Source organism: Columba livia, chromosome 1, assembly GCF_036013475.1.
Source record: "Columba livia isolate bColLiv1 breed racing homer chromosome 1, bColLiv1.pat.W.v2, whole genome shotgun sequence".
NCBI lineage: Eukaryota > Metazoa > Chordata > Aves > Columbiformes > Columbidae > Columba > Columba livia.
Genome location: NC_088602.1, coordinates 73,363,802 through 73,386,790, shown reverse-complemented (window position 1 = coordinate 73,386,790; position 22,989 = coordinate 73,363,802). Strand labels below are relative to the sequence as shown.

Here is a 22,989-nt window from a genome sequence, read left to right as displayed (position 1 = left end):
TCAGACACAACACAAACAAAACAACAAACCAACCCACACAATTCCAGCATCATCTGGAGCATCAGCATCATTAAAAACTCCATATTAACCATAAGAGCAATTCGTTTAATGCAATTACAACTTTATTGAAAGAAAAAAAATACAACACTTGTAAGTAAAGATTTCACTTCATTACAGAGAAAGTTGTAAGTTAGGAAGAAAGTTGTTTAAAGTAGAAATCAGTGTAAATACATAGAAAAAGCACAACAGGAAACAGAATCAGTAACAGTCTAAAACATTGTGAAGAATTTCTGAGTTTGGTTTTTATTTTACAAAAGAATTCCACAGCAGTTAAAAAAAAAATTAGTGTTGTCACAATAACAGTGAGGCACGTGATTTTAAGAATATACACCATTTGTGTGCTTTCTGTCCTACATGGTCAGTATTTGCTGCGGTTGTAAACATCAGTATTTAAGACAAATGTGTGTTTAACCATCATCCTCCTCAGTTTTGATAGTCTGCAATAGCAACAGTGATCTTACTTTCATTAACATGATTAAGTACCAACACTAGGCAAGGACTGTTTTCAGAAACTCAAGAGAGGCTCTTCCGATCTCGTAACACACAGCAAAAGGGGATGAGCTTCCAGTGCCCGTGCTGCTCTGCAAGGCAGTTCCCAGAACACGAGTGCCAGATGGCACCTACGCAGCAGTGCAGGAGCCTCCAATGCACCACGTGCTGGCTGCAATCAACCCAAAAGTGATGACTGATTCAGGCCTGTCAACCTGCACCTTGCTGGAGGCCAGGCCACAGCTGAGCCCCCAGCTTGCACAATAAGTATTCATGCATAAAGCCTAACACACTTTTAAAAAAATTTTTTAAACATTATTTCTTAAAAGATTTCCAACTTGGTGCAGAAATTTCTTCTAACAACTCATGAACAATCTTATTACAGTAGATACTAAAAGAGATGAAACTGGTTAACATCATCACTGTAGAACCATCTCAGATAGTACCAGTATTGACAATAGACTTCACCATGTAAAACAGAGCAAAACTTTGAAGTCATGAAAAACATCGGGTAGTTTCATGTTTAGTATATCAGTACTTTGGGAACAGATGACTACCACCCCCTGTTTCCATTTCTACTCTATCTGTAAAGTCAGCTGATCCCACATATGCACACTTCATGCTAGAACTTTATGCTAAGGCTGCTTGGTTAAGGTTATGTTATCTGTACTGCAAAAAGTAAAAAAAAGGGGACAGGCAAGCTGACCAACAGTGAGGCTGGGCACTTCCTGGTAGAACACCAAATCCTACTGAGAATGCCATCCAACATCACACAAGTTTCTTTAGAAAAGTCAGCCTTAAGTGCTGTAGGCAACTCAGCAAGAACTTTGGGAAAGAAGGAGCTTTGTGATTTAAAACACAAATGTCTCTGTTTGCAGCATAGCGCACACAACAAACACTCCTGCCTTGAAGGACATTAAGACAGAAAGCTAGAGAGGGCTTCAGAAATGCCCACCATGCTTCTTGCCAAGCAGATAACCAAAGCTGATGATATCAAAACTTAACACAAAGTAGTTTTAATGGCAAAATATGGTATAATCTAATTCAGATTGAAACTGCTCAAAAAGGAACACCTATATACTAGTTTACTCCATCATTATGTATTTTAATGAAGTGGAAAATCTTTTGCTGCTAAATTTGGCAATAGCCTGAACACAACTAATTATAAGTGAGTAAGAAACTGAAGAGTTTTGTTCTGATAGAGAAGAGTTATTTTAAATCAAAACCGCTTGTAGATGAAGTGATAAACCCTGAGTATATTCCACATATTGGCAAGAATACGGCAGGTCTCTCCTAATGTCTGACCTTCACAGGAACAGAACACAACACCAAAGGGCAACACAAACCCTAGTGGCACCCTGGTGATCCTTATGTCTTTGCCATCTCCCCTTGGGCTCCCCCTCCTTTATGGGCACAGGTGCTTAGCCTTATGTGCTATGCAGTCCAATTAAGATTTGTTCTTCTCTCTTAGAAGACTGTGGAGCTGGAATTACAGTTTTAAAAAGGAGGAGGGGGGCAGAAATCCATTAAAGTTTATTCACTATCTATTGGTAGCTTTCTAAATTTCATAATTCTAAGTGGTTATGCTCACAATAAGTAGCTGAAAGGTTCCAGTTAGCTAGTATGCAAGTTGAAAAATATTCAGCATACACAAATCTGGTGCTCTACCAGAGGAACTGCTAGAGTCAGGGTACCACAATCCTGTACAAGATAGTCAAGGAGTAAGCAAACGCCTTTTACTCCTCGTGAACTGAGTTTTTATTAATAAAAAGAACCCCATAAATCAAACTCCTTTATGTTGACTGCTGATGAGCCTGGAATGATGAACGGAGTTAATATTACTTTCCTGGAAAGAGGAAGGAGAAATGTATATGCTGTACTTACGGAATTTTCCGGGAATGTTCAGAGATGTTAAAACTAAAGAAATATTGGAATGTAAAAGGCATTAGAGTTTGATTTCAACTGCCCTTATACAAAGGAATTCTGTAAACATTATCAAAGTCCTAATAAAAGACTAACACAGGTCCTTTGACAGATGCAAATTAGGTTTTGAACCTACGCCCTGATAAAGAAGACACGCAGCAGTTTAGGTACTTAGATCAGTCAGCAAAAAGAAGCATCAGTATTTTTACTTCCCAGTCCCTCTTGGGCATTAAACTAATTCTTCCTTTCAACAAAAGTAATAGTCAAGCTAGCTATTTCAATACTAGCTTCCAAATCCTCAGGGAGGGGGAAAGCACCAGGACATCGCCCTGTATAACTGATTCATCCCATCATCCCAACATCAGTGCCATGTTTTCAAGGTGGCATTTTCCATTCAAATACCTTTGTAACAGGAACTCTAGCCAGCTAGAATCCACAGAAAGCCTGTTAAAATTTCCCTTTCACACTACCCTCAAAAGGGCATTTTTTTTTTAAGAGGATCCTGACAGCAGATGGTACTGTGCTTTATAAATTATCAGAAGGACACTTGAGTTTAAGATATTGAATTAAGTCAGTTTCTAGCAACTTTCTGGAAGCCATAGAATTCTTTGGCTTCACTGTGGGCTTATACTTTACATCAAGTAGGTCTAGATTTTTCCTACGTTAAGATCTTTGTGGTACAAGTCAGGGATATAATTGGCATGCAAACACAATGCAGTTAAATGACTAAACTCTTGGAAGATGAGGAAAGGGGGCTTCAGTTCATACTAAAGCCCATTGGGTCATCGTCTTCATAGACACTGACTCCAGCAAGACAGTTTGGTAAGAGGAAGGGTGAAACCAGTTAAACAGTATCCCACATAGCAGAAGCAGGAATCTGTGCTCAGATATTAAACAACTGGCCACAGCAATGGTTTGGGAGTAATGATTATACTTAGCGCAGAAGATAATGTAGAGTGGCCTTGGAATTTGGACACTGACTGTTCAGCATTTGTTTGGAGCTGGCAGCTAGATTGTTACAGGCATTCTTTGGTAAGACAGGCAGCAGAAAAAGTGTACTTTCTCCTCAAAGCGGAAGTTCACTAGTGTATGCAAGAGCTTTAAGAAAGACAAAACTGATCCCACTTAAAAAAAAAAAAAAGTTGGAGTTTTAACTTATTTACAAGTTCAGAAAAAAGTGTCTTCTCCTCAGCCCAAACTGCTTCAACAATAGCCACTTCCACCTTACCAACATAGTTTGTCCTTTGAGGAAGGACATACATAAATTCTTTCTTTGCTTACCCATCATACCCTCAGCTTTGCACTGCTCCTACGCTACAGCTGGGGGAAAAGAGAAGCACCTTGGTTCACCTGAAAAAGTTCCATTTCTAACCTTGTATATATTGCCACTAGGTCTAAGCAAGGCAAAGAACTCAGGTTCCTAGCAGCTGAAAAGTTCTATTAACCTTATATTGCAAAAGCTTTTCCTATAGGAACAAGTTTTTACAAATGAAAACATCTCTTTCATCTATTTCAGGGAAACACTATCAGTCTAACTGAAAATTAAATACTTCATTAAAGATGGGAATATATCATACTTATTACAAAACAGTCTTTTCATTTAGAAATCTGTAAGAAGTCCCATAAACCTAAAATTTTGCAAGAGAGGCAGGAAAAGAAAGAATACCAGTATTCTATTATCCAAGGCAAACAGTGCAAAGATTAAGTGACATAAGGTTATTAGAAAAAAGCCCCACAAGTTCTCAGTAAGAAATCAGTTGGCAACTGATTTCTTTTTCTTGAAAAAGAAATCCTCTAGACTGGCATAGTACCATCAGTGTTGAGGTCTCCACTTTACAGACTTCACATATTACTTTGTTAATTTTGCCAAACCAAACAAATACATGATTTTACTTACAAATTATCATTACAATTTCCAGATCTCTGCCCAGTTCTTCTGCCAGATTGAAGTTAATTTAGTCAAACACCTTGTCCCACAGACACCATTGCTTACAAAACCAAGCAATTGCATATGCTGGATTTAACACAAGGAGCCTCTAACCAGAAGCTGAAAGGCACACGTTGAAGACAGAAGTAGGAAAATCCATACAGAGCGATCCTAACATAGTTCAACTATACTTCCTAGAACTTTGTGAAGCATCCAGTATTCCTGTTAGGACAGACAGACTGAAATACATTTCTTCACAGCATCCCTACAGGCAAGAGAAAGAAAAAATAAAACAGAGTCACCTCAGTTTTGCTGCTTGATGAGACTCATTCCATGCTGCTATCATATTGACACTGAGGACTGACCACATACTAGTTTCACTTATGTAATTTGCATGACTACAGGAATGCATTAGAGACAAGGGGGTCTGCTCACCCTCCACCTGCCCAGCTGCAGGGGAAACGACACCTGTAAGCCTGTACTGAGGTGGTGTGGGAAGAGGAAAAGTGGGGCTGCTGGAGCAGGATAGAGAACTGTGTGCTCAAACACAGAGTAGTGCTCACAGAGGAGAACAGGAAAAAAGGGACACGCGTCTAGTAACATTTTGGATGAACATTAAAGCATTCCAGAGGCAAGCCTTAAGTTTAGCATGTGGTCAGCACACTTACATACTTTTATAGGAAGTCCTCTCATTTTGTTATATTTGTGTTCTCCCACTAGAGAAGATGCTTAGTTTAATTTTCAGGTTTAACCACAAGTATTTCCTCCCCTATAAAACACCACCACGGAAGAACTTCTAAAGCCATATGCTACAAAGCTTCTATAAACCTGCTTTGTCATTAAACCTCAAGATAACAAAAGGTAAGAGAGTGGGGACGCTTACCTTGCAAATGGTATGAAGGAAATGCTGTACCTAAGAAGAAAGATTTTTAAAGTTATTCTTCATGTCTGATTTTATTAGTCACAAACAAGAAGAACAACCCCTCTAATGCTCTATACAGGTAACTGCAGGATACACAACAAAAATGAAGCTTTAAGTCTGTGAGCAACAGGAACAAATATCCTTGCAAGTCACCTTAGCCCAGCCACGTTGTGGAACACTCTGGCAAAATCAGGGGCATATTGTAGAAGCGTTTTAAACACAATTCTCCAGCACCTAACTCTTGATGCTCCAATGCCTACAGGCAGGTAAGATTAGTCTTGAGAGCTGGCTAGGTGTTTGGTATAAGTTTCTGCACTATTTCTGGGACATTACACAGAGCACATGTTAACTTAAAGAACACTGATGCTTAATTTGATTGGAACATCATGATCTTTTAAGAAGACAAATTCAGGAGAGTGTAAAAGAGAGATACCAGACAGTAAGCAACAAACTGATTTAAAAGGGAAAGAAAAAAAGGCAGTCTTACTTCAAGCTCACAGAAATCAAACACGTTCAAAGGAACTTTCCCCAGAAAAGGAGCCCTAGGCTCTGTCTCCAAAGCCTCTGAAGTGGTGTGAGAGAACAAAAACTGGACACAAGTCAGCTCCTCATTCATGCATTGTCTTGCACCTAGAGGAATGGTGATGTAAAAATTCTCCTTCCCTCTAACTCATGCAAGGTCAAAATCCACCCACAATTCTGCTACTGAGTTACATATAAGCAAAAATGGAGCGTGTGGGGAGGAAATCACTTACCACGCCAAGGCAAAAAACTGTAAGATGCAGAAAAGGAGCGCGAGTCCTTGCTTACGCCACTGGAGGAAGAGAAAGGGCCAGGGTAAACATAGCACACAGAGAGACAACAATGTAAGGATCTTATTTTTACAATATACTCCAGTTATATATACACATATAGGACTCGAATACTCACCCAGAAAGCAGAACACAGTGTTAGTGCGAGACACAACTAGAAGGAAACAAACAATTTCTATTAAACATACAAACGACCCCAGTTTATAGACATTATAACACTGTACTGGGTTCCTTCACAGAGACTGAAACAGATTGCATCATAGTTTTGTCCAATTCTGTGTAAGAGCTTCCCGTATTTAAAACACTCTCACTATCACATTTCTGAAGTGAATTAAAGCAATGAGAAAATATTAGCCCAATATCTCCAGAAAATAATATTATGGCTGCAAAGGAACAAGTATAGGTTCCTACAGCTCTTTTGCAACATCAGCATGTTCCTGCTTCAATACACACACTTCTTGGTGTTGTAGGTATACGCCACACTTCATAGTTTTGTGTAAGTCTTTTCAGTTACAGCTCTAGCCTTTCTGCTTCTGTACATGCCACATTTCCTGTTGATTCTCAAGGCTGTCATGGGGTTGCAGTTATGTCATTACTGTATTCTTACCAGTTAAAGAAACAATACACTTTCAAGACCTTCCAGCTATTGCTCAGCAGCTCTCTTTCTTAACATAAAGTCCATTCAAACTGGTACTTTTTCTTTTTTCAGAGTTGCACTCTGCCTTTACCATAGTTAAAACCTTGGGGTGTAGTAGGTAATTTTGGATTATTTTCCGTTTTAATCCTCAATTTTAGCAGTAGCCTCCTTTTAGTTCAAGTTTTCGTTTTTGATTTAAGACACACAGTTCAGTTAGCTGTGACAGATGCTGCTACTTGATCTTCCTTCATCAACATCTAACTCGGCCTTTTGATACACATGCACCATTGTGCTACTAGAGATTATAATGTGCATTCTTCTGCTTCAGTAAAAAAGATATTTAGTACTCCATATTCAAGACAGTAGCACATGCATTGCCAAAGAAATCATACACTTCAGCCCAACCATAATTGTTGACGTTAAATGTAGCTTTTCCATTAGTTTTAAGGTGGTGATTTGCATATTGTTCTAAATAATACATCATACATCTAACAACTGGCTTTACTGCAGTAAGCAACATTCCAGGCATTCTCCTGACTCCAGGCATCCTAAATGCATATGAAACAAACACACCACAGAGTAAGCTTCTTGCCTGCTCCTGATCTGTGAGCATACCCACAGTCAACTTCTCAAGCTCTATCAGTTGCCCACAACCTCTCTGGGTGTTTAAAGAGAAAATAGGCAGCACTGATGCCAAGTGAATGCTCTGAAAACATCCACAGTGAAAATGGGAGGGCAGTTTCATGCAAGTTAAACCACCTTCCAGATTTTACACTCTTCAAGAAAAAATGTGAGAGTTAAAGAGCCAAAAAAGCACATGCATTTTAAATAAGAAAGAGTCTGAAACTTAGCAGCAATTTTACACACACTCCAACCAAGAAAAGGTTGGCCAGAATTTCCACCTTCTGAATATAAAAATAATTCCAAGGGCTGATTTCAGTCGAATGTTGAATTTGCAATTTCATTGTGTCACATGAGTTTTAGAACCTGAAGATATCAACCAACTGGGATGATTTCTGTATTTTTAATGCAAGATGACCATGGCATAGAGATTCTTCAGTTGCTTCATCAGGAAATGATGATATTATCAAGGTAGAAACACCTACACAGCTCTTTAAAGCAAATGAGGTAGAATTTAAAAAGACAAAATTATGCAAAACAGAATGTCTAACAAATTCCATAGTACAACTTTTTAAAAACTAGTTTCCCATCTTTCATCTTTTAAGCAACATGAAAATATGATGTTTTGACCTCAGGCACTCTAAAAAAGCATGTGCATGGTTCACACACGTCGGCCACAGACCCTTAATGCTCGTTTAGCATAATAACCTGGCTTCAGATCAGTCTTTCATAACAGGAAGGTGTTTTTGTGGTGCTACACATACTTTTCCACTATAGCAGATATGCAGGATGTTTCATGTTTTAATTAAAACAAACAAACCCCAAAAAACACATCACAAAAAAACCACCCACAAACATCTTGAGACATAGTTAGATCAATGTATATGAAAAGACTTTACAATGGAAATTGTTTACAGGTTAGCATGAGTTAAAACTGATTATTCTGATACTTACTAGCATAACAATAGTAGCAATCAAACGTGTAGGCTCAAACATCCTTTTCAACTGTTTCATTGGTCCCATAAGGAAAAGAGTGCTGTCAAAAACAAAACAAGATGAATACAGAAGGTAGAAAAGCAAAAGCGAAACTTGGTAAGCATCTTGAGTGAGGGAGTTATTTTTTTGAATTGTTTGCAGCGATATCAGACACCAATACATTGTTGTTATGGTAATAAGTGCTGCGTAACAAAAGAAACAGGATATACAGTGAGATAAAATCCATTCCTGCTTTTTTTTTGTGCAACGTATTTATTCTATAATTGTTCATCTACAATTAACATAAGCAGAGCAGAACTATCAGGCTAGAAGTATAGGTCAAGGTCAGGGTCAATTAGATCCTTCTTGACAGATGCTTTTTTTAACCTGCTCTTCAAAAACACCAGCCAGGGGCTCTGCATGGATTGCCAGGTAATCCAGCTCAATTCCCCTACATAAAGGGCTGTTTTCAGGCCTGGATCCACCTCCTGATCCCTCACCAGATCTGCAGTCCTCTTTTAGAGCCCTGGTGATTGACACTGCTTGAATTGTACAAGGTGAAAGCTTTGTCGAAGGTGATATTTCTGCTACATATACTATATTATTCTGTCTCATTACTATGTTATTTCCAATTCCATTCATTGTGCCTTCTAATATCCTGTTAAGTTTCCTTCCAATCACAGAAGGTTGTGTCTGTCACAAAGTCAGTGGTGCTGCGCTTCAGGAACCTCAGCAGCCACAAATGCTCATCAGAAAAGCCCACCCTGACTGACAGACGGCCCCGAATATATTCACCAACACACAGAGAACACTACCAAATGCAAAATGGCAAAGAGTAATTTTTTTTGAGGGGGGAAAAAGAACCCAGCAATAAAGTAAAAAAACCTCAATGCCCAAAGCAAGAGTTTCATTCTTCTTTACTGACTAGTAACTTTCACCTTGAATGCATTGCTAATAGCAATAAACAAAAATTTTCTTTACCATTTCAGGGCACTACTGGAGAAATGCTATTCTTTAAAATTCAGCAACAAGAGACGATCTGCATAAACAAATCTTCTCACACAAATTCGACAGTTTCTACCACTTATGCACCTCCACTCTTCATTCTGCTTCTCATCTTTATTAGAGAAGTAATATAAAAAAGATTGTTACCTCCCAATAGATGCAATATTCCCCAGTGTATAAAACACTGCGAAGAGCGTCAGCCCCTTCTTTGGTACCCATAGGAGGCAACTACCCTAAAAAGGAACATTTAGAAAGGGGGAAAAAATAATATTTGTTTTAAATTGCAAAAGAAATATATCCAAGAAATGTCACAAAGCAAAAGAAGTCTTAGGAAAAATTAAACCAAATCCGAAGAATCACACATACACATAAGTAAATGGCATTTACTGGCATTCTTGCTAAGAGTTAGTGCATTTTATCTAACCGGAATTAAGTCAGATATCTTCCCAGAGACTCAAAAAAAAACCAAGCAAAAGCACACAGCAAGGCTGTAATTACTTGGGCTCCTGAAATATCGACGAGATCTGGCAAAAAGTCCTTACCAAGAGCGAGCACAGGCACCCTATTGCAAAACAAGCAATGAAGCCTTTCACTCTGGTCCCCCAACCTAGTGATGTTGCATCGATAACCTAGAAACGAGGAGAAAAATAAGAGTGCAGGTTATTATCTGCTAACAGATCCTGTCACTTATCAAGCACAGAAGATACTGAACTGTGCCCTACGGCGGGGGATCCCCGTTTTTCCAGCCCCCCCGCAGGACGTGCGGGACGGGGGTTCCGGCACCGCCCACGTTTTCGCTTTCGCTATTTCGACAATTGGCCAAACAAACAGGCGGTGGGTTGTTTGTTTGAGTGGGGTGGGGTTTTTTTTGTTTGTTTTTGTTCGTTTGTTTTTTCCCTGCCCACACCAAGCAAGTGTACCGGCACGTTCGCGTTCCCCCGCTTTATTTTCGGGCTTGCTGCAACTCGCCCATCCGTGGCCGGCCGGCTGGGGCTCCCTCAGGAGACAGAGTCCTCCCCTCCCACAAAAACAGCAGCCAGGGCCCCTTTCCCCGGCAGCGGCTGCCTGCGGGGCACGGCACGGGGGGACTTAAGGCACAAACAGAAGTTCGAGAGACCGGCTCCAGAAAAACCGCCCTCCCCGGCAGCCCCCGGCCGGCTCCGCCCCGGGGCGCCGGAGGCCCACGGACGAGCTGAGGCGGTGCAGGCCGGTCCCGCCGCCGACTGCCCAGCGCCGAGGGGCCGCGGCAGCTCTGAGGTGCGGCCCGGGGCCTCCCTCCTTCCCCCCGCCGCTGCGCTCCCACCAACCGCCGCTCGCCAACCGCCGTCTGGACCACAGCGCGCAGCCCCCTCACCCCCCGCAAGGGCGGCAGGTGCAGCGGCGCGGAGCGTTACCTCGGACAGGCCACTCGGCTCCTCCGCGTCGCGGCCGCTCAGCACCCGCTTGAGCTTGTCCATGCCGCCCGGCCCGGCCCGCGCCGTTCTACCCCACGCACCGCCGGACTGCCCTTCCCCTCCTCACGGACTACGAGCCCCGGCATGCACTGCGCCGCCGCGGGCTACCTGCGCTCGGCAGGTACATGAAGGCCGGCGGGGGCTGCTGGGGGATGTAGTCCGCCGGGAGGCCCCCCAGCAGGGAGGGGAAGGAAACCAGCCGCTTCCTGGATTCTACGAGCTGCCGGTGAGCCCCCCCGCCCGGGGCAGTGGTGGGGGGCGCTGGAGGTGTCCCGGGGGTGCCGTGTCGTGGCGGTGAGCCCTGCGCTCCGAGCCGCAGCGCCGCCGGCACGGGGGGTCGGGGCAGAGATGGTGAGGGGAGAAAGGTCTTGGGCGGGCTGTAGCTGGTCCTGTGCTGCTCCCCGGACATTCCAGCCGTCCTGGGACAGTTCGACTGCGACAGGTGCACGAACTTCAGTACTGCAAAGCTTCAAAAGCTGTGAGATTAGCAAAGACTAGCCTGGCGCCGATTCCCAGGTCCGTGTGGCAGAGGGATTATCTTCAAAGTGATTTATACATTTGGGTTGTTTAGGGTTTTTTAACAGCCGCACTTTCCCTAAGAGCCAGGCACTTACTTCTCCAAGCCTATGATAGCTGACATCTAAACTGTCCTAGCATTAATATTTTGCAGCCTTGAGAAAATAGACTCCATGCCCTCTGCCAGTTTTACTTCTCTAGTTGTAACCCATCTCCTCGCACCACTTTTGAAGCTGTTACCTGGCCACAGTGAAGCTTACAGAAATAGGAATATAAATTCCATTTTGCTCCTGCCACTGTGGCTCTTCCCCGGTTCTGAAAAAGTCTCACCTTATTTTTATACTTAGCTGGGGTGTTCTGATGAGAGGCAAAGGCACGTGGATGCAACATCTTACTAGCACACAAAATTCAGTATTATGAGTAGTTATTTCAGTTTATTTTGTTCAGATAAAAACAGAACTATAAAATGTTTGGTACATTTTATTTAATGACATACAAGAAGGAATATAAACTGCCACATGTTAACCTTGCCACAACAAGAGCTGGAGAATCACCCCACTCCCTCCTCCTAAAAATTATGTATCCAAAGTGGTACTTTTACGTGGAAAAACTGTACTGGAGAGCTTGTGGCACACCAGTTTATACTGCTGCTTCTTGATAATCTGTGTGGTACAAGAGAGGCACGAAGTGCTCCAAAGTTTTACTTTGTAGTAACTGTAACCTCCTAGACATTATCTTGTGATTCTCCTAACATGTGTCCCACTTAAATGCACAGCACCGAAAATAAGATGGATATTACATATCTATATGTTCAGGATTCAAGTCCATTCAAGACAACTGTATCACCAGGTCACAAAGTGCTATGTATGATGGACAAGATAAAATACACAGTATAAGCTAAACATGCAGAACACCTGTTTCAATGCAAAGTGTCAATGCTGTGGGTTTCCCCCCCACAATACTTTAGCCCAATGGAGCTTAATGTTAGCATCACTGACCAAACCCAAATGACAATTTTAATTAACAAATTCAGATATAGTTCCCTTCATGCTAGAACTACATTAGCCCTCCTCTCAGTCACTACCAGCTTTAAGGTGTGTTTTTGTAAGCCTTTAAGGCATGTAAAATAATATATGCTTAAACTAACTGCCATGATTTACTTCCACCAGCAAAACGTTCCCTTCCTTTTCACTCTCTCTGTATCCCTCTATCACTGGAGTGGACCTAAATAATATTCTACTACCAAACAAACTTTGATCACTTCCATGCTGCATTAATTTGCAGCCCCTTTTTCATTCTGACACTAAAATCTTTAGTAAACAAGGGCAGGAAGATGAAAAAAGGCAACAGAATTTAGGACTCTAATGGAGAATATAGAGGACCTCACCTCTATTTCAAATTGGCCATAAATTCATTCACCCATGTCATGTCCAGCTGACAATGACTTGGGTCAGAGACTTCAATTTCAATTCCCTTCACTCATTTTATCCTATGGATCATAGGATTCCAAAGGTAAGGCTGAAGGTGTAGCCAGGAAAAAAAAAAACTCAATACCTTTTTAGACAATAATCCTCACAAACCCTGAGTGAGGTGGGCACGTATTAACTCTCATTTCTACATACAGGGAACTGAAGCACAGAGAAGTCACCTCCCTGTGGCTTGAGTAAATCAGTGACACAGGGAGAACTGCAGTTAGTTCCTGCCTTTTGGCCTTATGATCAATTTGTTAGATGAGGCTGCCACAAATAAAAGTGAAGAAAAGTGTGTTGTTTGTTTTATTATGAAAACAGTCACTTAGATGGCAGCAGACTGCTTTCTAAAAACCTCAAGATCATCTTTAAGTGAAAACCATTTCTCAAAAGACCTGGTTAAACACCATGTTTTAGGGTGGGTTGTTTCTATTAAGCCATGCAGTGTAGAATATGAATATTTTTTTTAAACAAATAACTCCAAGAAATCAGAACGTGTACACATTCTTACCTGCCATCACCTTAAACCACAAGGCCTGCTTTTTGCTAGTCATTTGCTTCTTGCACTTCAATGAGTGTGAGCAGTAAACCTAGCTCCCCATTCTTAGGCCAAAACACTAATGTAATTTAGGATTTCCAAAAGCAATACAAATATTTGAAGCTTAATCTACCAAGTGTTGAGTTAAAACCATGACTGTACCTGTGATCACACTTCTATTAATATCAGAACTTCAAAGAATTTAGAAAATAAACCAAGATTGCATATCTGGAATACATGTTAACATCTTTTTAAGGCTATACAGGATCTTGTTCCTGAAACTGCAAATACCAGCATCCTTTAGGGATAAGAGACTAAACACCACGTTCTTGCCCAGTCATAAGCCACTCTGCAGTTTAGCAATTTGACTCTCAGGGCAGCATACACAGGCCAGGCACCATCTGATATGTCCAACAGAAGGTCAACACAGTACAATGTGTTTCCAATAAATACAGTACGTGGCTGTAGCAGCATACAGACCCCAAGCAACAGTCTCCAGAACTGCCTAGAGAAATCTGGCTGACATCAGATTAAACCACTATTTGTGAAGAGACATCAGTGTGTATCTCAACAGCCAGCCTTTCTTCTGCTCTGGAGTGAATCTCTCACAAATAAGGTAATTTTGCCTTTGTATAGTGTCAAGCAAATGCATTTTTTCCACCTTAAACTTATCCTCAGATGAAAAGAGTATTCTTAAAGTAAAGTTGGGATCAGAGACTCCAAAAAGCAACTGACTTAGTTATCAGCTCACAGTAGGGGAAGCCAGGTAAAATGTGTAGTTTAGAACCGACAGCTCAAAATATATGCAGAAGAAAATATATTTTTAAAAATTTTTTTACTGTGTATGATTTTTCAATAAAAGTAAAATCATGCCAATTTTACAATTCCAGTAGTCTCTTAGTATCTGAAGCAGCAACAGCAAAAATCTTCATAGAAGTGTTTGTGGTAGAGGGTCCAGACAACACTCCTACTTAAACAGTGAACTAAACAGAACCCAGACTCTTAACTGTGTTTTTCTCCAATGCTGCTGAAAACCGTAACTTGTCACCAGTCTATCATTTAATCTAGATACAGGTTAAAAAGAAAACAAACAAAATACACCATTAGCAAAACTTGCTTGAAATGTTTTCTCTCAGGGCTACAGAAAAATTAGCCAAATTCTTTATTCCACTAGTAGTGAAACCACCCCCCATGGCAATGGTTACAGGATCACATTATCTCCAGTCTACTTCAAGTCCATAGAAAGTCACATTTATTTAGACTTAACACACGTGGTTTCCAGTGATGCTTCTGGTTTAGGCTCCAGCTTCTCTGGGAATTCTAGCTTTTCACAGATTGTCTCCTTTATGGGTAGATACTGTGAGATCTCATTAGGTTCCGTGAACAGGGAAGGCGGAACATGCTAAAAAGCAAAATTTTTACATAAAACAAGTGAATGAAATGAGGGGGAGAATTAAAAAAAAAAAAGTATTCCAAACTACAACTTCTACAGACAACTAATCTATAATTTACCTGATTTAAACACCTGAAGTCAGGTATGATTATTAAAATTTACCTTATAACTTCAAATGTACATAGTCTTTTACTCCTTTTGTGTATCAATAGGCTAAGGAAAGGTATTTAATGTTTTTAATCAGGAAATTACAAGAGCATAAGAAAGTCAGAGACCATTCATGAACAGCCACAATGTTTTAAATAAATATATTTATCATTTGAATGCAACAGTCTTTTTGATGGTCTAGTTCTATATGAGACTAGGATGGCCACAAGGGATCCGATGCTTAATGTCTTCTAGCCATTGCAATTAATTCACTGGAGTTGCTCAGATTTAGCTATTGATAGTTGATATACCTCAACATGCATCTTAGTTTTATGAAGTCCACCACAGATATTTATATGAAAGAGTAATACTCATTGGATCTTGATTTCATATTTGAAGGAATTAGGTGGTTTCATTAAGTTACTATCTTTCTCTGGAGATTCCTGCAGACAACTTGACTTCACCACATATAAGCCATTTGATGAAAACCAAAAAAAACCCCTATACTGAGCAAACCACCTTCAAACTTTCTAACAACATTCTTTAAGATGTGTATCCAGAGCTACTCAAATGAAACTGGTATTCTGTCTACTCCTAGCATGTGAGGAATCCTACTGCTGTTTCAATTATTTCAAACCTAACTGAAACAAGAATCTTTCTTGATTTACCTGTGCAAGGTGATCTAAGAAACTGAAAAGCTGTACACATTTCCTTTCTGTAACAACAGGCAGTAAAAATTATTTAACAGTGTAGATGGTAACTTTTAAACATGAGGTGAAGTAAAACCTAGATCACTGATTTATATTTCAAAAAACATGAAACTATCTAAAAGCTCATGTCTCTTTACAGGGATCACATATTGTTAAAAAATGATATGGTATTCCTTTCCTCAAAAAGAAAAATATTTTGCAAAAATGCAAGCTAATAACACATTAGTCGCTTTTTACAAGTGAAGGAAAAACAAGGGAGAAGGAAAAGTAACAAGAATACCCAAGATCAGGTGTTGGATCAAGAATAAACAGATGCAACTCCAAATGTGCCAAGAATTAGTCTAAGCCATTACTAGAGTTTTAAGGTGGGCTATTAAACTCATTATATTTGGGAAAAAAATGAATGAGCCTATTACCAAACACATCTTAACCCCTAATACTACTTGCAAGCATACAACCAGCCCTGAAATTTAGTATCATGGGACATGGACTATCTGATGTTGTTGCTGAACAGCTCTACAAAAAAAAACTCAAACAAACAAATCTTGTTAACTCAAAGGTACAAAAAGTAACTCAATCCCATATCTTGCCATGTGGTCAACAGATCTGAGCATTTACAAATGTAGATCTGTCCTGAAATCACCAAAATAAATATTGCATAGGCAGAAAGGTTCTTCCTCTGTATTGATTCCAAACCTAAGAAAGAACAACTTACTGACACTGCATTTTCTATGCTGACCATAAAACAATATTAAAAAGCAGTCAGAAAAACACAGATTTAAAAAAATGCAATACCTTTAAACTTGATATTTTGCTTTCTCTGGATGTGTATTCTCGCAACATGTAGGTCTTGTCCGCCTAATGGCAAAAAATGGCAAAAATTAATTATAAAATTATCTAGTATCAGTGCAAAATTAGCATTTTAAATATATTGAATTTAGTAAGCTTTTGAATTTGAATGACCACAGATTTTCACCTGGGAGCAGAACATACGTTCAAATTTACGAAGACAGAGAAAGATGTTTAGCAATGTTCTCTTTCCCAAAAGTCACCTTTCTGCATGCAAAAAAATCTATGACTGAAAATGCTTATTAATCTTTACCCAGCTAAAACTCCTACATCAGTATGAATACAGCTAGACAGAATAAGCAAACCACAACTGTTACGTTCTGTACTGTTTATGAGATAGTAGAATTCAATGTTGTATGGACAGTTACTTTCAAGTTTAAACTTGCACTCATGTATTAGACAAGACGAAAAACATTTACTGGGAGACAACGATAAGAACAATACCACACCATTTAGTGTTGCCTATTTTTCCTCTTGTATTTCCTCTCTGATCCCTCTGCCAAATATATTTAAATAATTACTTCACATGCGGGGTAGCAAACTCTACTCATACAATACCTAGCCTCATGGCATCCAGCAGTTGGTTGCTACTCCAGCATCACCACAATAATAAAATACACTTGAAACTTCATCAGTTCAGTTAACCTCTATACCCCCAAACACTAGTATTAAATTACAGGAATATCAGCAGGTCTTCTCTGAAAGAAACACGGCAAGGGAGCATCTGTAAAATATTCCTGATGGTAAATAAGGGATTACCTCATGATGAAGCCTTGTATCATTCATCCTGATAAGTACCCCATCAACTCGCAAGAAAAACCTCAACAGCACAAAGAAGCTGGAAGGCATAACTCTCTGCAAAAATAAAGATGTTCCATTCAGCATATGACAGAGTTTTACTTTAAGTATGCACTTATCTACATCAGATATTCACAACAAAAGACAGTATGAGGAGTTTCAAGTAGTAAAGTCAAAATTTGGGCTGTTGGTATCCTACAACTATCACTGGGCAGAAGGGCAGTCAGTGTCTCAAAAGACTCTTAGGCAGGATGCAGAAAGAGGGATGAGATTGTTACCCGAAGCGACTGACAGATTTCATAGTCATAGTCATATGGATAACATAGTTTCCAGTAAGATTATATTTCTAAAAGTGGTGATAAAGAACTCTGCATTTTAAACTTTGAATCCGAGAAGGAACAACATGCAAGAAGTGACTGCATTTTGCACACATTAGCCAACTGAGTCACCAAGTGTCATGTATACATCTCTCAGTACTCACTATTTTTACACTCAAACTTGATACTCCATGGTCATGAAGTTCATCTTCAAACAGAAGCACTTCTTCAAAAAACATGATTTGTTCCCTGGCTTTCAATTTCTCCGTATTTATGTGTTCTGTTGTAGGAACAACCTAAAGAAAAAGATTAAGAACAGTTAGCATATTAGTTTGTTGCTACACTATATACTTTTGGCCAGATCTTTTAAATGCTGCAATTGCTAGTTTTATAAAGGAAAAAACTTTTAGGGCACTAAGCTTAAAATATCCCAAAATTCTAAGAGGTAAAGTTAAAATTAAAACCAAAATTTTCAAGAGGAAATGGATCAAAGCAAAAACCAAGAGTGGAAAATTCTGAATAAGCTTCCCTCTGGATACAGGCTCAGTAGGGTTTCATCTGCAAACAATTCTGTTCACTTTCTGGTTTTGAAAACATTCGAAGATGCCTTAACATACAAATGAGAAGCGCTGGGTTCTAAGTAGTATTCCATCCACTTAGCATCTCTAGCCAACTACAAACCCTGCACAGGATTCCAACAAAGCCATTCCATAGAAATCAAGTACCTGTATGTTTTCCATCTCAAGGTCTCCATATACACTCATACTTTTCCACTAAAGACTACAGGCAAACAAGACATCATTTCTTTCTGTGCTGCACATTTAATTCTGGTATAACTCAACTATCTATAACTAATGCGATCCTATTGAATTAATATAGATTACCTGCTTAGTATAAACAGTAAAGAGAAGCTGGAAACTTCAGTCTTATTTTAAAGTAAATAAAAACAAGAGAGGGCCTATCAGTTTAAATATGGGGAGTTACCATTGCAGAAAAACATAAAGCCATTGATAGGCAGGCAGATCTACACATCTGCTTATACAAACAGGCAAGCAACAGAGAGTAAAGGTACTAGAGAACTACATAGCTGATAGTTCTGTTGTGTGTAAGGAGCTCAGGGCTCTGGAGGGCCATCCAGCAAGCCCTGAAGATTCCCATGTGCTTTACTCTCTGAGTAAGTCCTCGCTAAGGGACACAATGGCACCACTTTAAATTATCCTAAAATGCTTTTAAAAAAATCCCAAACAGTTATTAAAACAAGCCATTATTTGATCTGGATAACATGCTAAGAGACATGAAAAGCCCAAACTATACTCTGAAGTCAGAAACTGTGAAGCATGAAAGATTTTACAGAAGCCTATTGAAAGATAATTGACAGCTTATAAAAAGTGTGTTTGACTGAAACAATATGCAATCAGCATTTAACAACAAGAAAACAGTTACCTTTAATGTTGCAGTATCTCCCAGCAATGTTCCTTTGTAGTCTGTTGTGTAAGTCCAATCATATGGCTTCACGACTTCTTTAGTGTGCTCAGTCTCACTCCTCAAGAAGTGAAAGAGAGAACAGAATGCTTTGTAGTAATTCTTAAAAAAATTACAGCTTCACATAAGATTATGTATTACGATTCCCACAGTCTTCAAGAAGTAAAACAGCAGCATTGTCTGGGCTGCAATGACAATGTCAAGACTTAATCATACAGTATTGCTTCTTTCATAACATGTTCCCATAATAAATTAGAAAACCATTACCAGAATTCCTGTGCTAACGCTATCTCAGTCATATGAGTTGAAATAAAGATCTCAGTTCAATGTTGTCGAAAAATTTGTATTTTAAGACCATTTTTTTAAAGTAGGCAGAATGCAATCTGCTGACAACACATGACAATTATGAATGCTGCTATTTGCCTTAGTTTTTAATGACAGCTTTGATTCCTCTCTGTGCTTTATTTCTAGGTGCCCTGCAACTAATTTGGTAAATACTAAGCAGTACAATTAGTTATCATGCAAGGTAATTGTTCTGCTGTATTCCTAAGGCTAAAATTTTAAACACGTGTAGCATTTTGCACTTTGAACTGCCACAAGATACAATGCTGCAATGCTCAAGGCTCTGTGATTCTGAATAAACAGAAATGGCATTAAGCCATCTTAAACTTGTAGTTTATTTTAAGAAAGCCAAGACACAATTGAAAAATACAGTTGACCCATTTAACATACTGAATGATCATGGCAAAGAAAAGCTAAGTGACTTCTGTGATCACAACTGTATCTACAGTAAACCAAATGCAACATGGTCTTCAAGAGCTCAGTCTGTTCTTTTAACTACTTCATGAGAGTTTCACATGCAACACCAGTACTTGCCCACTGGTAATAAAATACTGTACCTGCTCTCTTGCCACTCCTCTGCACAAGCCACTTTGATCATACCTTGACAGTTATTGACACATTTTAAAGCATCTGTTGCATTGAACTCTATTCCAAAACCACGATCATGTTGTATTCTTAGGATATTGTCTCCAAACATCATCTCTGGTAGAGAAGGCATGTGTAATTCATCAGCTAATCTGCACAGAAAAATAAAAATCCCATGAGGACAGATCACTCAGCTACAGTTCAGTGAAAGCAGTCCTTGTTTTGGAATAAGTATTCTTTAGACCATGGTAACTTAAAAGACACATCATCAATATCTCCTGTAAAACTTAGTTGTCTTCCCAGTTTAATCATTTGACATGAATTGCAGAGTCATTGATCCAAAGTGACTTTTCCATGATTAAACTGTTGTTGAAACATTCCTTCTCCATCAGGCTCATACAAAAGTCTCATACATGAGAAATCAAAAAAATATCTGATAAGCACAAAGTAGCAGCTTTCAACCTGTTGTGGCAAATCTCTGGGTGGTCCATGAATTACGTCGGCAGGTGCCCAAAAAGAAGTTTTAGGAACGAGCACTCATCAGCAAGTTTAAATTCACTACACAGTGGTCTATACCTCCAAATTTAGAAGCCTACAAGCCTAGGCCACTTGACCTGCAAAGACCGACTTCAATAAAAGAGTTATTGGCTATGGCATATTTAATCCTTCACCTTTCCACAGAGGTTGCCAAGAGATTTTTTGTGATATACGTTTATCAGAAATAAAACTCCTACAGATACTAAGCAATAAAAAAGGCAAAATGCCAAGAGCAATACATTATGAAAGGAAGCTGACTAAAAGCACTGCAACTGGATAGCTCTTGAAAAATTTGAAGTGAAAGAATTGTTTTGGGGTTCTCATGCTAGGTGCAGGTAAACAGCTAAATCTGGGTTTTTCTTCCCCACCCTGTAAAATCCTCTCTGTTCTTTCAAGCTTGTGTTGTGGTTCTTGCCACTGCTTTTCAGCCTTTTTCAACACATTCCGAAAAACTCTACGTCACTCAAAAACATCTAAACAGATAAATGTGATTTCTGAAAATTACACAGATTACAGGTTATTTTAAATTAGCTATAATTAAAGAAATTGAATAGATCAGAAGATGAGTACAGCAGGCTGTTCTAGTCTGGCGGTTCAAGACTCTCTTATTTACAGATAACAAAGAGAGTTAACATTCTCCTGATGAAGAATAAAGATCTTCATTTTTAAGAGGTAGCATCCTACAAAATAAAAGTCTTAACAAGCATGCCATAAAAACGGGATACTCTAAATAGCCCTCCTTCCCTTGCAGGACATAGGTACAGCTTAGCTAGAAGGTGAATCCTCTTTACAGGAAAATTACTAAATCACAGGATTCAAGTTTTCTAACCTGTAACTGCAAAAACTAAAGGACCATTACTAAGAAGCAGTTTGAGAAGATTATTTATGCATGGAATGTAGGATAAAGATATAGGAAGGAAAAAAGGTTTTACTAGTTCTATGATACCCAGTTTTCAAAAAACAAACAAACAAAAAAAAATCGGTATAAGCTGTTACATTGAGAATTTTAATGTTTACAGTAATAAAACAAAACAAAACATTTTGAGACATGGGACTATCAAACACCCTCAGAAAAGTTAAAAGCAACGTGAATGAAGATGCATTTAACAAGACTAACAAGATTTCCAGGTATGTATTCCAGAAACTGAAATAGAGAAGTATCTGTCAAATTCAACTCCACCAAGGTCAGATATGGCACTAAATAGCTGAACTGTTCAGTTCTACATGAGCAAATCTGACTTAAGTACTTGATGCTCACAAAAGAGCACTTCCTTTGACTGTCTGACAGCAGGAAAGAGAAAATAATAAATTTTTAATGAAGTCCTCTATCTTAAGACAGCTATCACCATTAAATAGCTTATAAGAGACTGCAGACCACGTTTAAAGGAACGTTAATCACCACTAAAAAGCAATTAAGAAACACAGGCTTCAGTTCACAGAGGCCCAGATCTCCAAAATCTTCAGCACTCATTAAAAACAAAATTTTGGGAACCATTTGTAACCCAAATCATCACAGTTTCTCACGCCAAAGAAACAAGTTTACACTCGCGAAAAGAAACAAACCCCGAAATACTGGACTAAGCGGCGTCCTCCCTGCCCAGGGAACGTTATTTATTTCCCGCGCAGAGGAACGAAGCGCCCCAAACCCCTCGCTGTCAGGCGGCGAGGCCCCAGCCCCGCGGGGGCTCCTCCCGCTCCCCAGGCCGGGCGCGCCCCGGGGAGGGGCAGCGAGCCGCGGAGGCACCGGACCGTCCCGTGTCCCCACCCGCCCCACCTCTCGGCCTGTGCCGACTTCATGATGTGCGTCCGAGCGGCGCTCAGCTTCCACGGCCCGAACGTGAAGTCGCGCCGGCTGCTCTGGAAAACCGGGTGCATGGCGGAGGCGAGGGGGAAGGCCCCGCCGAGGAGCAGGCCAGAGGGGCCGGACGGGGCAGCGGCGGCACCTACCCCGCTTCACTTCACCTCACCTCCCCGCTGCAGCCCGTACGGCGGCAACACCGCCGCCGGAACCGCCGCCTCGATGGAATTCCGCTTCCTGGGGCGTGCCCATGGGTGCGCAGCCCAGAAGCTGTGCGGCGGCAGGACGTGATGTGTGTGGGGCGGGCTCCTGTGCGGCCCCGGAACCGCCGTGCTGTGTGGTGACAGCGCGGGCGGGAGCTGCGTGCCCCTTCCCGCTCGGCGCTGCAGGAGGCGCGCAGGGGCAGCGAGTTGGGCGGGGAAAAATTTAATGAAATACAACAAGGGCAAGTGTAGAGTCTTGCATCTGGGAATGAACAACCCCGGGTTCCAGTATAGGTTGGGGAATGACCAAGAGAGGAGCGTAGTGGAAAGGGACCTGAGGGTCCTGGTGGACAGCAGGATGACCATGAGCCAGCACTGTGCCCTTGTGGCCAGGAAGGCCAATGGCATCCTGGGGTGTATTAGAAGGGGGGTGGTTAGTAGGTCCAGAGAGGTTCTCCTTCCCCTCTACTCTGCCCTGGT

The 22,989-nt window shown here is 40.4% G+C and overlaps 2 protein-coding genes across 4 annotated transcripts; both read right to left on the bottom strand.

Annotated features, from left to right (window-relative positions):
- Nucleotides 1-104: 104 nt before the first annotated feature.
- Nucleotides 105-10,947, bottom strand: SFT2D2 (SFT2 domain containing 2). Of its 2 annotated transcripts, XM_065062706.1 has the most exons (8): nt 10,766-10,947; nt 9,914-10,000; nt 9,519-9,604; nt 8,346-8,427; nt 6,252-6,287; nt 6,077-6,135; nt 5,283-5,312; nt 105-4,664 (listed from the first exon to the last, which is right to left on the bottom strand). In XM_065062706.1, the coding sequence occupies exons 1-8, from the start codon at nt 10,826-10,828 to the stop codon at nt 4,625-4,627; spliced, it is 483 nt and encodes a 160-aa protein (XP_064918778.1). In that variant the 5' UTR covers nt 10,829-10,947; the 3' UTR covers nt 105-4,624. The 2 variants fall into 2 exon arrangements, with proteins under 2 accessions (XP_064918778.1, XP_064918784.1); XM_065062712.1 differs by lacking the exon at nt 6,252-6,287 and having other exon boundaries at nt 10,766-10,946.
- Nucleotides 10,948-11,755: 808 nt separating this feature from the next.
- TIPRL (TOR signaling pathway regulator) lies at nt 11,756-22,643 on the bottom strand. Of its 2 annotated transcripts, none has more exons than XM_005511475.3 (7): nt 22,283-22,643; nt 19,944-20,123; nt 19,006-19,105; nt 17,727-17,858; nt 17,207-17,302; nt 16,394-16,456; nt 11,756-14,750 (listed from the first exon to the last, which is right to left on the bottom strand). In XM_005511475.3, exons 1-7 carry the CDS (start codon nt 22,381-22,383, stop codon nt 14,601-14,603), a joined length of 822 nt encoding a protein of 273 aa, XP_005511532.1. In that variant the 5' UTR covers nt 22,384-22,643; the 3' UTR covers nt 11,756-14,600. The 2 variants fall into 2 exon arrangements, with proteins under 2 accessions (XP_005511532.1, XP_021155344.1); XM_021299669.2 differs by having other exon boundaries at nt 22,456-22,604.
- Between the last annotated feature and the right edge of the window lie 346 nt (nt 22,644-22,989).

What these genes read in the sequence shown, in the direction of transcription:
- SFT2D2 (XM_065062706.1), bottom strand. Translation starts at nt 10,828, where the DNA reads ATGGACAAGCTCAAGCGGGTGCTGAGCGGCCGCGACGCGGAGGAGCCG. An exon ending in TTGCTACTATTGTTATGCTA is followed by an intron (nt 6,288 to 8,345) that starts GTAAGTATCAGA and finishes GTTTCCTTCTAG; the next exon opens with TTGTGTCTCGCACTAACACT. An exon ending in CAGTTTTTTGCCTTGGCGTG is followed by an intron (nt 5,313 to 6,076) that starts GTAAGTGATTTC and finishes CTTTCTTCTTAG; the next exon opens with GTACAGCATTTCCTTCATAC.
- TIPRL (XM_005511475.3), bottom strand. Translation starts at nt 22,383, where the DNA reads ATGCACCCGGTTTTCCAGAGCAGCCGGCGCGACTTCACGTTCGGGCCG. An exon ending in GAGGAGTGGCAAGAGAGCAG is followed by an intron (nt 19,106 to 19,943) that starts GTACAGTATTTT and finishes TCACTTCTTGAG; the next exon opens with GAGTGAGACTGAGCACACTA. An exon ending in ATACAAGGCTTCATCATGAG is followed by an intron (nt 16,457 to 17,206) that starts GTAATCCCTTAT and finishes TTTTGCCATTAG; the next exon opens with GCGGACAAGACCTACATGTT.